The following is an 18,353-nucleotide window of genomic DNA, read 5'->3' as shown; positions in this document are numbered from 1 at the left end:
ATCTTTGAATTATTTTTTTAAGTTTTATTAAAATTTTCATTATTCGTATTTTTTCTATGGATAAAGACCATCGTCAACAACAATCTCCTTTCCATTCACGCCATTGTGTGTACCCTTTCTTTGAGTATTTATTGTAGGCAATTGGGCGATCACCATTTGATCATTAACATCATAGTAATATCGTGTTTGTTATCTTTTTGTCTTCTTTTGCATAATGTCTATGTGTATATAGTATATTCATTTTGTTTAGATAATAAACATTCAACAACCACAAAAAAAATTATTATACTTAAAATAAAATATAAGCACAAGTGCTAAATAAACATTGAGAGTTGAGTTAGCATAACTTAGCACCTTTAGTTTAACTAACTGCCAGGCACTTGGATCTCAAGTGGACATTGGGTTGACTGATCTCAGTTGATGATAGTGAAGTTAAGTACTGTACATCGTTAGTAAGGAAATACTTATAATTATTATTGTATCGTGTACACGGTTGCCACTCGAGCCAAAAATAATCTAACAAAATTTGGAACAAATTTTACCAAAAACTACCAAAGAAAAAAATCCTATTTTGCCAAAATTTTATTTCTACAAAAATTTTGTCATTATATTGTTACTATAGAAATTTTAGTCCAAATCTTATTTCTATAGATTTTTTTCTTAAAATTTTAGTTCTATAGCAAATGTCAAAATTTTATATAAAACTGGGCCAATATTTTATTTTTATAGAAAATTTTGTCAAAATTTTAAAACAAAAACAAACAAAATTTTGTCAACATTTTATTTTTAAAGAAAATTTTGACAAAATTTTATTTTTATATAAAATTTTGTAAATTTTTTTTTCTATAGAAAATTTTGTGAAAATTTTTTTTTTATATAAAATTTGTCAAAATTTAATTTTTATATAAAATTTGCCAAAATTTTATTTTTATAGAAAATTATGTCAAAATTTTATTTTTATAGAAATTATGTCAAAATTTTATTTTTATAGAAAATTATGTCAAAATTTTATTTTTATAGAAAAATTTGTTAAAATTTTATTTTTATAGAAAATAATTTTTATTTTTATAGCCTATTTTGTAAAAAAAATATTTTTATAGAAAATTTTGTCAAAATTTTATTTTGACTTCTTATTGTGCAAAATCTCCCAAAATATGAAGAATTCTACCAATCTATAAAGCAATAAAAAATCTATCATGTTTGGTAGAATTCTGCCAACTATGGCAACCGTGATCGTGTATGTGAATCTATACTGAAATTTCATTTTTTCCCAAAATTTTATTTTTATAGAAAATTATGTCAAAATTTTATTTTTATAGAAAATTTTGTTAAAATTTTATTTTTATAGAAAATTTTGTTAAAATTTTATTTTTATAGAAAATGATATCAAAATTTTATATTTATAGAAAATTTGGTCAATATTTTGTTTTTAAGAAAATTTTGTCAAAAATTTATTTTTGTAGAATATTTTGTAAAAATTTTATTTCTATAGAAAATATTGTCAACATTTTATTTCTAAGAAAAATTTGTACGTCTTAGTTGGACAGGAATATTGTGCAAAATCTAACAAAACATGAAGAATTCTACCAAGCTACCAAGCAGTAAAAAATATACCATATTTGGTAGAATTCAGTCAACTGTGGCAACCGTGATCGTGTATGTGAATCTATACTGAAATTTCATATAAAATGACATGAAGTTGTATTTTCCGCAACGTGAAGAGAAAAAATGGAAATTATCATTAATATATTGGTAAACATCGTTTTAGCGTACTTGATTGTTTGTTTGACTTTAGTTTCAATTCCATTTCATCCTTGGAACAAAGCAAACATTTACTTAATTTTCATGGAGGTGTTAATTAATTGTATAAATATGTGTGTGTGTGTGGGTAAACAAAATCACAAAATGTATTAATTATCTAATTAATGGTTTGCTTTATTACACATTGAGTTTAAAAATACATTTAAATGGTATATAAATAATAGATTCTCTCGCCCTCTCTCTCGGATTTATTTTCTTCAGTTTTTATGATCTTTAATTAATCTATAAACAAAATGTCTTAATTGCTTGTAATTGATTTATAATTTAATCATCAAAAAATAAGTACAGTCATGAGGAGATATAAATTGTATAACTTGTTAGGAATTTACATTAATTGCACCCAAAAATAGGTAAACCTACCATGAAATAAAACATAGGAAAATTTAACTAAAATAATTGCAACATAATACAAAGAAGTTAATATTTTTTGTCATATCGAAAAAAAAAATAATTTAAGTTTTTCTGTTGTTTAAGAAAATATATTTTAAAAGAATTGAAGTTAAAAAATGTCTTTACGTTTAAAGGTAGGTACTATGTTCGGATTTGAAAACCACTTTATTTGCGCGATTACTTTTCCTTAAATAATCAAAATTAGCAATGAAAACAAACATATTCCTGTAAATTATTGCCGAAATCTAGAGGAAGAAGAAACTGCGCACCAATTGAGTTAATATATCTGCTTTATATTGAACTGTTTTAATAAAGTAACCTCGAAAATTTCAACGCGAGAAGCGAACATAGTACATACCTTAAGCGAGAAACAAAGTTTACTAATTTTAGGACCTTATCAATCCAATTTAAGAACACAGAAAAATATATCACTAAAATATTTCCAATTAAAAAGGCACTTAAAGTTGAAATCCTTTTAGTTAAAAAATTAATTGATACAATTAACTTTCAAGCAAACTTGGAAGACATCAGTGCAAAAAATTAATAAATTTTATTTTTAATACGCACAATTTTTTTGTCTTCAATCACGAAATTAATTGGTCCAATAAATTTTTAAATGGAATGTCTACAATCACAGAAACGGTAGGACCAATGAGCAAAGTCAATTAAAAAATTAATTGTTAAACTAATTTTTGTGATTGATTTTTGTTTCAGTTAAAAAGTTTGTTGAATCAATAAAATTTCTAATTGAACATTTTTTAAAACTCAATTAAAAATTTAATTGGAAAAATTCTCCTAATATTTTTGCCTGTGTAAAAACATTATTTGATACAATCAATTTTTTAATCAACATAAAAACACAAACTCAATTATGAAACTGATTATAAATAGTTCTGTCTGTAATTATAAAATTAATTGAAACAATCATTTTTTAATCAAACGATAAACACGCAGTTAGTTAAGAAAATGAGTGAAAAACATAAAAACACAAAGTCAATTATGAAACTGATTATAAATAGTTCTGTCTGTAATTATAAAATTAATTGATACAATCATTTTTTAATTAAACTATGAACACGCAGTTAGTTAAGAAAATGAGTGAAAATTTTCGCGTTTTTTGTTAAACTATTAATTGTTCCAATTAACAATTTAATTAAACAATTTAATCGATTTCGATTGCAAACCTCAATTAATTGTTTAACTGATTTAATGTAAAAGTTTAACAAAATTATTAATTTAATCTATTAAAAAATTGATCAATTAAATTTTTAATTGAATCAATTTTATTTCTATAAAAAATTTTGTCAACATTTTATTTCTCTAGAAAGTTTTATCAACAGTTTATTTCTATACAAAATTGTATCAACATTTTATTTCTAAAGAAAATTTGGTCAAGATTTTATTTCTATAGAAAATGTTGTCCAAATTTTATTTCTATAGAAAATTTTGTCAAAATTTTATTTTTATAGAAAATTTTGTCAAAATGTTATTTTTATATAGAAAATTTTGTCAAACTTTTATTATAGAAAATTTTGTTAAATTTTATTTTTATAGAAAATTTAGTCCTAATCTTATTTCTATAGATTTTTTTTAAATTTTAATTCTATAGAAAATGTCAAATTTATTTTTATATAGAAATTTTTTTCAAAATTGAATCAATTAAAACAATTATTTAATTTTTGTAATTTTTTAATTAATTGACATTTTCAAATCAAATCAATTAATTTTTAATAAAATTTTTTATGCCAAATTAGAACTGTGATTGATACTATCATTTTCGTGGTTGGAGATATTTCAATTAAAAAATTATTTGGATTTTTTAATTTGAATCAGAATTTTTTTGTGTGAAGATTCAATAATTTCAAAAAAATCAAACATTTTGCGCGAATTTCGAATATAGTAAAATTGTGTTCTTTATTCGTATAATACTTTTTTCATTTTAAGTTCATTGACAAAATTGAACTAGGTTAGCTTAGGTATAGAAGCAGCCTGATATTGCAGGCTCACTTAGACCACGGGGGTGAACTTCTCTCTTATCACTGAGTGCTGCCCGATTCCATGTTTAGCTCAACGACTTGGGATCTCCTTTTTATAATCAAGCGTTCTACATTGTGGAGAAACCACTTTGAAACACTCAGAAATGTCATCAGCATTACTGAGAGGTTGTAATCCACCGATGAAAGTACTTTTTGGTGTTTGGATACTGGGATTGAACCCATAATCTTTTTATACAAGGCGAGCGTGCTAACCATTGTACTACGTTTGTTCCGTTGCTTTCCAAAAAACGTTGGGTTGCTTCTTAAAAAATGTCTTCATTGTAAAGAAGCCGCATCTTTTGCTCGGAATCAATACCCAAACCTTCAAGTAAAGGTCAAAATCTTTGCATCCAAGTAAACTTTATATTGTGTTTTTTGATATTAATTCCGAACCAAAGATGCGGCTTCTTTAAAATAAAAAAGTTATGAGGGCGCTATTTCATTTATCGAATTTCCATTCTCTAAACGTCAGTCACAATTTAAAGGGTTATTTTTTAGATATTATCTCTCAAACAGCAGTGTTGCTTCCAAATTGTTCTACATTTTTTTCAAAATCCCTCAAAAATGTTTAGGAATGTAAATAGGTACAAAATGAGCTTCCAAATTTTCTGAAAAAATCCTGAAGTGCACCCAGAAAAGTAATATGATCACCTTCTAGAGAAAATACATTATAACACAGGCGAATTTCATTTCATTCCGTGGGAAGTATTTTTTCTTTGTGTGTACTATCATAAATCCAAAAGCTTTGGTAAACAGTTTTTACTAGAATCGAAATCGCCATCGGCTTTTCCGCCAAAAAAAAATTACTTAACATTATCTCTTTAACCCTTTCACTACCGAAATAAACCTGATGTTAGAAACTTTAATTTTTCATCTGTTTTTACTAGTACTAACGGCATGTAGAACAAAAATTGTCATTTTGAGAACCTACCTCAATTACTTCAAGAGCTATATGAGCTTGTTCTAAAAACTTGATTCTTCAATTGTGACCTAATGGCCTTACGAAAATAAACTCTATTTGGCCTATAATATCTTTCAAAGTGTGAGAAAAAATACAAAAAAGTTCCCAAAAAAGTATCAGCTATAGTTTTTGTATGAATGTCCATTTACTAGAAACATAGAGAAGAAAAATTGTCTCAAAATTTCATATTTTTCGTTTATTGTTAAAGAAGTTTATAAAAATGTAGTTTAGTGCTCACCAATATAGAAAATATTTATAGTTTATTTAGATTAAAGCCTCTACTTTAAAATAACATCAAGAAATAAATCGAAAGTGGAAAAATATAATTTTGTGTCTTTTTCGAATGTCCTTCTAAGTGAACATCGGTAGTGAAAGGGTTAAAATATGTACGAAAAATGAAATGTATTACCAAGCTTCTTATTAAATTTTTTTCTTCATTTAAATCAGGCAACCATTTCAAAAATATTCTTCTCTTACAAAGAGAATTTAAAAAGTGAGCACTTGAAAACAGAAAAATGCCATCCATATATCTGAAATAAATGTGCTGGTGTCTGCCAATATAATTAAAATGACGAATCGTCCCAAAAAAAGGAATTATTAAAACAAGAAAACAAAAACGGGTGGCATACAACTTAAATGAAAGCGAAATGTTTACAAAACCCCCAGAAACTGGGAAGAAGAAAATAAAAACGCAAAAACAAAATCATTTCACACAACAGTGACCATTAGTCATTTCCATCAGAATAAATACCTAAAGGCATTTTGGCGAATTGAGGGTGGCTATAATAGGCCATGATGATGTTGGCCCCTTTGGATTAGAGGATGAATTAAAGGACGTAGGGAATGAGAAGAGAGAGAGAGCGAAAAAGGTCTTAATGAATCTTTCAAAACAATAAAAATGAATGAATGATACATTTGTTTTTCTTCTGTAACAAACGAGTTTCGAAGAGATTAATCAGAGGTAGAGAGAGAGAGAGAGGGACTATTTACCATTTATTAAAAGATATAAATTATCTGAGCAAAAATAACAAAAGGATATAAACAAAAACCATACACTTCACTTACCTTTTTCTCTTCTAACATGGGATTGTTGGGATCACCAAAGACTGTGGCTTCGAGCTGATAATTAACAATCAAAGCCTTGTCTGTTGGATGGGGTTCAATGCTGCCACCTTTCCAACGTCTTTTTGTGTTGGGTCAAAAGGCGAGTTTAAGTGGCGATAGCGACGACGGCGTTGGCAGGTTTTGTTGGTTGACGTGGTGGTGGTGGCCATTGTTGCATTTATATTTATGTTGATTTTGTTATTGTCGTTGAAGTTGTTTTCCAAAACAGGAGGAAACAATTTATTTTTTTATTTTGTTTTTGTTGATGATTGTTACGACAGACAATAAAAACAAACACCAAGGAGTTACACATGACAACCGACATAACGGTATAAAAAACAAAATTTACAACACAACGACATTGTTAGCCATAAGCGTTCAACGGGATAGAAATCATAGAAAGGATAAAAGAGAAAGACAAAGAGAGAGAGAGAGAGATAATGAAAAACGTATTCAGACAAAGAGAGAGTTTATAACATTTGGTTTTGAGGATTTCAACAACATAACGGTGGTAAGAAAAATTGATAAAGAGACCACTCTGCAATCACTCACTTGCCAATTGGTTTGGCTTGTCATTTTTGTTTTCACCACTTGCGTCATTTCTTTGAAAGGGAATATTAATTATTTATATTCGTATTTGTTTTGAAATATAAAATCACTTGGTATTTATTTATTTTACCGTTATTATTGTTGTTTTTTTTTTATTTTCACGAAGAAGAATTTTCTTTTCATTTGTTTATGTATGAGTAATCACTTGTTTTCGTACACACATTCTGTCCTATACACTTGCATTGGTAGGGTAAAACAGTGTTGCCATGTATGAAACGTAATTTTGCCCGCTTTTTTATTACAGTAAATTTCCATCATAAGAAAAACATGCCATAAGTAACTTATTGGCATTTAACCGTATATTTGGCTAGAATTACATACACTGAAAAAAAGCATGTGCGGTTCCAAAGATTTTGCCAAAGAAGCGGAGAATTCAAGTAAGGGTACTTTTAAGACACAATTCTCTTTTAACCCTTATATTATGTTGGGGTCATTGAATGACCCACATCATATTTTTCATCAGAGCATTTCTTGCTGTTGGAATATAATTAAAGGTTGTTACTACTCAGCAAGAATTCGGTACATGTCAACAATTCATGCACTGACTAGTAAGAACTTTTATTTATTTAACAACAGTAAGAAATGGGCTGAGGAAAAATACGATGTGTGTCATCAAATGAGCCCAACATAATATAAGGATTAAATTTGGGTTTTGTGTACTCGACTCTAGGAAGCAAATTTTAATTTTTCGCTTTTTCCAAATTCCGACACGATTTTCAGTAAAAATTATGCTATGTTTCAAGTAAAAACGTCTTTAGAATAGTGTTGAAAAACAGGTCCTATTTTTGAACGATTGTTTGCTTTGTAGTCAAGATACAAAAAGACAACAAATTTAAATACAATTTCATTAATTTTAAAGAATTTTTCTGAATTATTAAAGTCAAGTTGACCTTAGCCCAAAAAAAATTTTCTTTCATATATGAAACCCATTTTTAAGTTCAATCACTTAATTACAAGGACAACACGACTTCATTGAAAAGTTTATCGACTTTTGGGCAAGGAAAAAAACTTTATATTAGAGAAATGCGTCTTCTACGCTAAGAAAAATTTGCATTCGTATTTTAAGGATATGAAATCTTTGGCCTCACGACAATATTTTTCCAGTGTACCGCCCAATCATCATCATCATGAACGTACATGAACGAATAGAACCGCAAAAAGGTATTCTAAACGCCTTTTGCAATAACATACCGAATATGATCACTCCCAACCACTCAAAAAAAAGTTTACTTGGATCCAAAGATTTTGACCTTCCCTTAAGGATTTTGGTATTGATTCCGAGCCAAAGATGCGGCTTCTTTAAACTAAAGACATCTTTGACGGACCTCCCTGGCTTTAAATCTAGGATAAATAAAATTTAAATTAGATACAGATCTCATTCATCGAATTTTTATCCTCTTTTTGCGATATATTAATAAAAGTATTTATGTACAAATTCCAATTTAAAATCCAAATTATGACAGGTACTTCAAAGTAGAAACAGTTTTCTTGATGTTAAAAAAAAAAAAACTTTAAACCAAAGATGCAAATCCTTAAAATAAATCTTAGCCTATATTTGAAGCGATTTCATCTTAAATTTAAAGATGCAATATGTCAGTTGAGTTAAAGACAATTTCATTAAATGAAAAATGTTTTTCTTTATTTTAAGGAAAATTTGCCTTACTTCAAAGATCTACAACTTCAGCAGAGAGACGGAAAATTTCAAGATTTGTGTCCTAAATTTAATGACAAAAATTTTTGAAGCAAGGATTATAAACTTTCATTTAATTAAAATGTCATTATTTTAAAGAATTTTGTTTTTACTTTGGGTAAATTTCGATTCCTAAAATTTAAGTTGCATAATCTTCCATATTAGGTCAATATTTTTTTCAGTGCAGCAAAATGTTACTTGTTCACATATAACATATTTGTCACAACAATTTTAATTTTGGCGAGAAATTGGTATTAAATAAGTACGATTATGGTACATTAGTGTATATGATACTAAATTGGACTAATGTCACAATATTTCCAAGCAATTTTTGTTACAGGTTATACTGGAACAAGGAAGCCACCGTGGTGCAATGGTTACCATGCCCGCCTTGCATACACAAGGTTGTGGGTTCGATTCCGAACACCAAAAAGTTTTTCAGCGGTGGATTATCCCACCTTAGTAATGCTGGTGACATTTCTGAGGGTTTCAAAGCTTCTCTAAGTGGTTTCACTGTAATGTGGAACGCCGTTCGGACTCGACTATAAAAAGGAGGTCCCTTGTCATTGAGCTTAACATGGAATCGGGCAGCACTCAATGATAAGAGAGAAGTTCACCAATGTGGTATCACAATGGACTAAATAGTCTAAGTGAGTCTGATACATCGGACTGCCACCTCACCTAACCTAACCTATACTGGATCAAATACTTACGTGGTATTTAATAAATGACATAAATAAAATAATGACATTTTAAATAAGAAAATTTCTAATCTTGGCTTCAAACTATTTTTTCATGAAATGTAGGAGAAAATTTTCGTCTCTCCCTTAAAGTCGCATTTCTTTCAACTTAAGCAAATTTCCTTAAGGTAAAGAAAACATTTTTATTACTAAGACTAACGGCCATTTTCATGTATCTCCGTTAGGCTTTAACTGTCAGTTAACAGAAAATTAACTGCAAATATCTTCTCCCCGTTAACTTCAACTGAAAAATTTTCAACAGTTAAGATCCTAATTGACGTATGGAATAAATAGGCAAAATGACAGATATCTCCACAGTACCGCTTAAAAGTTCGTTAGCTAACGTAACACTAACGGAGTTTCATGAAAATGGGGGTAAGAATTAATTTGAGATTTTTGTGTCATTGGTTAATTTTTTTTTTTGAATTAAGAAAACATTATCTGTTATAATTTGGATTTTCAAGTTGACACCTTATTTCTACGTGAATACCTTTATTAATACGAGTATATCGCAAAGACAGAATGGAAATGAGATCTGTATCTTAATTTTAATTTTATTAATCTTACCCCCATTTTCATGAAGCTCCGTTAGTGCTACGTTAGCTAACGAACTTTTAAACCGTACTATGGACAAACCTACCATCTTGCTAATATCGTCAAAATGCCAGTTAGGAACTTAACTGCTAAAAATTTTTCAGTTAACCGGAGAGAAGATATATTCATTTTACTTTCTGTTAACTGGGAGTTAAAGTCTAACGGAGCTGCATGAAAATGGCCGTTAGATTTAAAAATGTATTTATTTTGAAGAAGCCGAATCTTTGGTTCGGAATCAATACCAAAATCCTTAGGGGTACACAGGAAAGAAAAGAAAACTTTTATAAGAAGAATGAACTAACTCATTCGAAAATTGAACTAAATTGTAGTCCACATTTTGAGATTTCCACAAAGCGTTGTTAAAACCAGAAAAATGTAATGCCCTGTTGTACGAAATTACACACTCTTGCAGAAGAAAATTAAGAAAATAAATCATTGGTGCCAAACCAAGACCATTTTAACCATACAGTAATTTTCTTTCTGTCTTATTCTATAGGTGCCATTCCGATGGACTCTTTTCGGGTCATTATGGGTAAGCTAAAGGATGCCAATGGAAATATGTCTCAGAGCAAAAAATTAGCAAATTAAACATGAATGGATTGGGAAATGTGGGTTACTTCCACCCATTTGACTCAATAAGAAATTTTTTTTTCGCGTTTGTTGTCACCGTTTGAATTGGTAACAACACGTGTCATTTACCCTATAGTAGCTATTTTATTTTAACTGTAATTTTTCGGTATATAGTACAGCTACACTTTAAAAAGCATTTTTTGAAGTTCTATTTTTTATTTGGCAACACTGCACCCCTATCCAAATTGTATGTGGGTGAGAGTGTGTGTGCACACAATTTGCCGATGGGTGGCTAGCTGGGCTGGTGGATGATTGCGTGCGCGGAAAATTGGAATGAAGGAACTGTTCTTCTTCTTCGTCGTTTGTATACCAACAAGAAACACACACAAAAAGGGGAAAAATGGGAAAATCAATAAGAATGGTGACTAACTAGCTGCTAGCTAGCAACGGGCACTAAATCCACAAAACATGGCACAAAATTTTCACATTTTTTTCACAAAATTTTGATAATTTTTCCCATAGAGACTGTATAAATATAATAAAAATAAATCATTTAAACACATTTTCATTATTCTTTGGGTTTTTATTTGCACTAAATACACTTGTTTCTTTGCCGGTTGGGCTAATTGGAATTTTCTTTTTTGGGCACTTTGAAAATTTTCAAGTGATTTTTTTTTTCTTAATATAATCAATTTTCTTTTTGTTTTCTTTAAACTTTGGATATATTTTTTCATAGAATTCCGTTGGGAGAAACTCACTTTTTAATGAATTTTGCATCATCGGAGCTTTGCATGATGTTTGAATTGATTTTTAAAGGAATTTTCGATAAATTCCGTTGACGAACAAGAAATTTTTCACAGGGATTTTTGAATGGCAATGGCGACGACGACGGCGACAACGAATATAATGACGAGGAGATTGAAGTTGAACGGCGACGCGTTGATTTAAAGTTGTTGCCCGATGGCTGAGTTGACGGTGACGGCGAGGCAAACGATTTGTTGTAATGAGAAGAGGGCGAGGACGATTGTTCTGATGTGGTAGATGTTGGTGTTGTTGTCGTTTCGTATCGTTGCAAAAATTCACGCGTTGTTATTAGGGTTTCACAGAAATCGCGTATGATGGCATTTAAAATGTAACACAAATAATGCAGCAGAAATATGAAGAGTGCTATGCCCGCAACTACTTGAAAGAGAAGTAGCAGCACAACTGGCATACGACTCACGAAAACTCAAATGCAACCCAAAATGTGTTTAATTTTTCTCCCGTATGTGTTTTGGTTTTACGCTCTGCCTCTTTTTCTTCTTCTTCTTCGTAGACTATGTCTTGGTTTTGTTTTTCTTTTATTATTTTTTGCTATTTATTATTTTCATTTCACTCTAGTAACCGTTAGATGAGGATTTGTATTTTCATTTCGTCGTGCATTGTGTGTTTTCCTATTTCGTGTTTAGTTGTTTGTTTATAAATCGCGCGCGCACATATACACACACAGACACAATCACACAACTAGTCCACAAAAAAATTCGCGACAAACTCAAGAGACCATATCAGACAAAAATTCGTAGACAGAGTTTTCCTTTACATGACATGCAAAACAAAGCACCAACTCAACAGTAGGAGTCATTTACAGTTATTTTCATGTTTATTTTTATAAATGGCGATCAAAAAAAAAAGGAAACTGTTTTGTAATGTTGACTAACGGCTTGAAGAAAATGAACCATCACAGTGTATTTAAATTCCGTCTCTGTTTCCGCACACAACATCAAACGAATCAATTTTCTTCATTTACAAATTAACCGCTACCACCAAATAACGGCCTCTTCTCCAGACGACGGTTCGTAACGTTCTAAACAACTCGTATTGAAACGACAACACACTAGCCGTCGCTGCAGCAGCACCTTACCAGACATACAGCGACGTTGGTCTCCCCATCATTCGTATTCGTATTGGTTTTTGGGGGTTCGCATAAATGTATGTATGTACGTGAACATGTGCGTATGATTGTTATTTTGTTGTGGTTATTTTTTCTTATTAGACGTTGCTATTTGACATTCGTTGTGACGACTTTTCTGCGTCGACGCTAATGTAGCCAAATATGTTGGGGAGTTTTTGCTGTGTGCCTGTATGGTGTTTATTTCTTTTGTTTTGATTATCGTTTTTATTCACTTGTCGCCTGGTATTTCTTTATTGTATTGTTTGCTTTTACTTATTTTCGTTTCAATATTGCCATATCTAAACCGTTAATTATTGGTTTTATCGTTGCCATATGTTAAAAAATACCGTTAAACTTGAATTCGCTTAGATACTCAATAGCGTGTAAACACAATCATACTGAGGGACGATAGGCGAAACAAACCACCGTTAAATTTGATTGCGCTTAGCGTATTTCACCTATGAAGGAAATTTAGTGTATTCTTATTTTCATCGCATTTTTAATCTCAATATAGTATTTTTTTAGTATTCCACTTTAGAATTTAATTAAATTCTTATTATATTTTTTGACATATTTGACGATAATATAATTGGTGAAAGCAACGATCGATTCAGGTTTACAACAATGTTTACATGAAATTCTTTTTATTTCTACAATATTAAAAAAGGGCAAAAAAAACTTTGCTCGTATTTACTCCACATTCCAGGGTGCAAATGGAAGAATTGGACTGGTAACGGACACAGAATTTATTTTGGGGGCAAAAGCGCTCATTTATAATTTTACTCATCTTGGCTAAGACATTTTTTTACAATTGTGAAATCATTACGTGAGTTAATTTCTTGAGTATTTAGGACTATATTTTCGTTCATAAATACATGGTGACCGAACTCCCATTTCCATTTCTCCAGGATTTGGATGACGATCTCCAGTTTCCTGGAGTTGTGTTTTGAAATCTTGATCTTATTGTAGCTTGGATGATATAACAACAATTTTTAATTTTTTATTTTCACTTTTTAGTGATTTTCTACAGCAGAGCCTTTTTTCTTTTTCTATAAAATATTTGTCAATATTTTTTGTGAATTTTAATTTAAATTGTAAATTTTTGGGGACGAACAAGAGGCAGCAAAATACTGGCAACACTGCATAAGTATTAAAAACGCTGTTGAAAATATAATCGCCTTTACCCACATATTACCGTGAATGTTCTAGCATGGAAAATCTGAAAAATAGACTATTTTCATGAGTCGTTGAATATGGACAAAATGTGGGAGACCTCTGGTGCAGTGTTGCCAGTATTTTTCTGGCTCTTGGCCCCGAATTTGACGCCTTCGTTCCCAAAAATACCCAATTCCTCATAAAAATCCACAAATATTTCTACACAGTTTGTATACCCTGCGCCACACTGTGGAACAGGGTATATAGGTTAGGTTAGGTTAGGTGGCAGCCCGAAGTATCAGGCTCACTTAGACTATTCAGTCCATTGTGATACCACAATGGTGAACTTCTCTCTTATCACTGAGTGCTGCCCGATTCCATGTTAAGCTCAATGACAAGGGAACAGGGTATATAAGTTAGTGAGCAAAAATCCTGAGGGTGGGATCCTGAGCACGGTTGCCACAATTGGTAGAATTCTACCAAAAATGGTACATTTTTTGTTTGGCAGATTGGTAAGATTCTTGATTTTTTGGTAGATTTTGCAAAATATTCCTCTCCAACAAGAGGTAATTCAAAAATTTCTTCTAGAAATAAAATTTTGACAAAATTTTCCATATGAATAAAAATGTAGACAAAATGTTCTATAAAGATAAAGATAAAATTTTGTATTGAAATAAAATGTTGACAAAATTTTCTAATGAAAAAAAAAAAATTGACAAAATTTTCTAATGAAATAAAATTTTGACGAAATTTTCTAATAAAATAAAATTTTGGCAAATTTTTCGATAGAGATAAAATTTTGACAAAATTTTCTATAAAGGTATAATGTTGACGAAATTTTCTATAGAAATAAAATTTGATGATTGTTGTTGTTTTTGATTACAGCTTAAAACCATGCATTGACTAAACTACAAGTGTAGCTTAACCAACAGAGGAAAATAATGTATGTCAAATTTATTTGGGCAAAGCCCTATAGACTGCAAGATGGTTGGATGAACGCACGTTTCGGAATTACCACATTCCTCATCAGCATCCTCTACTTGCAGCAAAACTATCAACCAATTATCAGAATAAATTCAGACAGTTCACTAAACCCAAAAGTGTACCACACTTGACCCTTCCGAAAAAAGGTTTACACGATAGCCGGCTTATGCCGAAATAAATTCGTACAAACATATCTCTTTTCCTTTGGACAAAAAACAAATTTCTATAGAACTAAAAAATTTCTATTGATATAAAATGTTGACAAAATTTTCTAAAGAGATAAAATGTTGACAAAATTTTCTAAAGAGGTAAAATTTTGACAAAATTACCTATAAAGACAAAATTTTGAACAAAAAAATTCTATAAAGATTAAATTTTGACAAAATTTTCTATAGAGACAAAACTTTCTAATGAAATAAAATTTTGACAATTTTTTCTATAGATATAAAATTTTGACAAAATTTTCTATACCGATAAAATTTTGAAGAAATTTTCTATAGAAATCAAATTTTGACAAAATTTCCTATGGAGATAAAATTTTGACAAAATTTTCTATAGAAATAAAATGTTGACAAAATTTTCTACAAAGATAAAATGTTGACGAAATTTTCTATAGAAATCAAATTGTGACAAAATTTCCTATAGAAATAAAAATTTGACAAAATTTTCTATAGATATAAAATTTTGACAAAATTTTCCATAAAGATAAAACTTTGACAAAATTTTCCATAAAGATAAAATTTAGACAAAATTTTTTATAGAGATAAAATTTTGACAAAATTTCCTATAGAGATAAAATTTTGACAAAATTTTCCATAGAAATAAAATGTTGACGAAATTTTTTAAAGAAATAAAATTTTGACAAAATTTTCTATTAAGATAAAATGTTAACAAAATTTTCTATAGAGTTAAAATTTTGACGAAATTTTCTAAAGAAATAAAATTTTGACAAAATTTTCTATAGAGATAAAATTTTGACAAAAATTTCTATAGTGATACAATTTTGACAATATTTTCTATAGAAATATAATTTTAACAAAATTTTCTCTAAAAACAAAATTTTGCCAAAGTTATCTATTAAGATAAAATGTTCATAAATATAGAAGGGAAAATTTTAAAAAATTTTCTGTATAAAAGATAATTTTCTATAAAAAAAAAATTGAACAACTAAAATTTTCTTTAAAGTCAATATTAAAATATAAAAATAAAACCAAAGAAAACTTTTTTCATAATAACCACAAAAATTTGATCAAGCACTGCAAAATAAGATTTTTTATTTGGTAATTATACCCTTCACCACTACTGTGGTACAGGGTATAATAAGTTTGTGCATTTGTATGTAACGCCAAGAAATAGTGGTCATAGACCCACCTTTTAGTATACCGATCGGCTTAGAATTAAATTCTGAGTCGATTTAGCGATGTCCGTCTGTCTGTCTGTCTGTCTTTCCGCCCGTCTGTCTGTATATGTAATTTTGTGCACAAAGTACAGCTCGCAATTTAAGTCCGATCGTCCTCAAATTTGGCATAGGGCCGTTTCTTGGAACAGAGACAATCGCTATTGGTTTTGGAAAAAATCGGTTCAGATTTAGATATAGCTGCCATATATATTTATCCCCGATTTGGTCATAGTTAGCGTGTTTATCAACCGATTTTCTTGAAATACCGTACATCCAAATATATTATGAATCTCGAAAATCTTGCAAAATATCAGCGAAATCGGTTCAGATTTAGATATAGCTCCCATATATATCTTTCGTCCGATTTAGACGCATATGACCACAGAGGCCAAAGTTTACTACAGATCTTCGTGAAATTTTGCACAGAGGGTAGAATTGACATTCTATCAATGCCTGGTAAATTTGATTGAAATCGGTTCAAATTTAGATATAGCTCCCATATATATCTTTCGTCCGATTTGAACTTATATGTCCACAAAAGCCAGAGTTTTGCCGTGATTTGCTTAAAATTTTGCACAAGGGGTACGTTTAATAGTATCGTTAAGCGTGTCAAATTTTGTTAAAATCGGTTCAGATTTAGATATAGCTCACATATATATCTTTCGCCCGATTTGGACTTATATGGTCTCAAAAGCCAGAGGTTTGCCCTGACTTACTTCAAATTTTGCACAAGCGATACTTTTAACGATACTATTGTATGTGCCAAATATGGTCAAAATCGATTCAGATTTAGATATAGCTCCCATATATATCTTTCGTCCGATTTGAACTTATATGGCCTCAAAAGCCAGAGTTTTGCCGTGATTTGGTTCAATTTTTGCACAAGGATTACATTTAATAGTATCGGTAAGTGTACCAAAATTGGTTGAAATCGGTTGAGATTTAGATATGGCTCCCATATATATCTTCCGTCCAATTTGCACTCATATGACCAGGGTGCCAAAGTTATACTCCCATTTACGTGAAAATTCGCATAGATAGCAGAATTATTATTCTAACTATACATGTCAAATTTAGTCAAAATCGGTTCAGATTATATATAGCTCCCATATATACGTACACCAGAGTTGGGGAAATATAGTAGACTGTTACACAGTTTAGACCCATTTTCAATGGAAGTTTCCTCCAATTAACTGGATAGCGTTAGCCGATTTAATTTTTAATTCTAGAGATTTTGTAGAAGTAAAAAAAATTGTCTCCTTTATATAGCTTCCAGCAAATGTGAAGTAGTTGAGATGGTAACACAAATTTTGGTCTACATAGGGGTGAAGGGTATAATATAGTCGGCCCCGCCCGACTTTAGACTTTACTTACTTGTTTTTTGATAACATTTTCTTAAAATTTTGGTAGATTATTTTTGGCTCGAGTGGCAACCGTGTTCCTGAGTCGATCTAGCCATGTCCGTCTGTCTATGAACACATTTTTGTGATCAAAGTCTAGGTCGCAGTTTTAGTTCAATCGACTTAAAATTTGGCACAAATATGTGGTTTGGGTCAGAATAGAACCCTATTGAATCGGTTCAGAACTAGATATAGCTCCCATATATATCGTATATCTTTCGCCCGATTTACACTCATATAACCACAGAGGCCAAAGTTGTTTCAACGACTGTCGTAGAGAACTAAGGATTCTAACTGAACAACATAATGTAACTATATGCTGTGTACCTGTGCTCTGCGGAATAATGGAAGTACTGGCTAAGGTGGGCGCTTTTTCCTCCGCTAGCCTCATATCTTTACAGAATATGTGTCCAGGACGTGGGGTCTCTGCTGAAGGTTCCGGGCAACCCAAGTTGATATGAGACGAAAAGAAACGTAGGAATTGCGAAATTCTGATGGTGATGAACAGACAGGAGTGGAACCCTTTAATTGGATGTTAAGAATTGGAGTAGATATCAATTCGATCCAAGAATCCTCTCCAACATAATCTAACCTAACGTATTGGTATTTAAATACGTGGAACAGCTGCAGAAAATCTTTAATAATTTGTAAATGTAAAACCCGTCAGATAGAAATCTTCTAATTTCTAAAGAAATTAAAATTGAATATCGATGCTTTAGAAATAAAATTGGGTAGCTTTATGAAAGATGGGTCGATATGAACCATCTTCATCCCATCTATATGTATTGGATATATGATCCATGGGGATTTTATAAAGTAAAGCCTCTGAAAATTTGACATTGAAAAGGGTTCAATTCTGAAGAGACCCATATTTTCATAGGATATTTGTTACAAAATTTAGGCGACCGTGGATGTCCACTTCTGAGAAGTTTCTCTGTACATTTTTATGTGATACTATTTCTTATTAAGC

General features: G+C 30.3%; 1 protein-coding gene across 3 annotated transcripts in view; it reads right to left on the bottom strand.

The window, feature by feature from the left end:
- Window positions 1-12,336, bottom strand: part of Kap3 (kinesin associated protein 3) — a 194,715-nt gene extending 182,379 nt beyond the window's left edge. For all 3 annotated transcript variants that reach the window (XM_075302265.1, XM_075302266.1, XM_075302267.1), the window contains exons 1-2: window positions 11,274-12,336; window positions 6,274-6,391 (exon numbers count right to left, since the gene is read on the bottom strand). In XM_075302265.1, coding sequence (XP_075158380.1) covers window positions 6,274-6,391; window positions 11,274-11,728 — 573 coding nt within the window. In that variant the 5' untranslated portion in view covers window positions 11,729-12,336. The remainder of the gene's footprint in view (window positions 1-6,273; window positions 6,392-11,273) is intronic.
- Between the last annotated feature and the right edge of the window lie 6,017 nt (window positions 12,337-18,353).

The sequence above is a fragment of the Haematobia irritans genome, chromosome 3 (assembly GCF_050003625.1).
Source record: "Haematobia irritans isolate KBUSLIRL chromosome 3, ASM5000362v1, whole genome shotgun sequence".
Taxonomy (NCBI): Eukaryota; Metazoa; Arthropoda; class Insecta; order Diptera; family Muscidae; genus Haematobia; species Haematobia irritans.
This window is presented reverse-complemented; position numbering and strand designations above follow the sequence as displayed.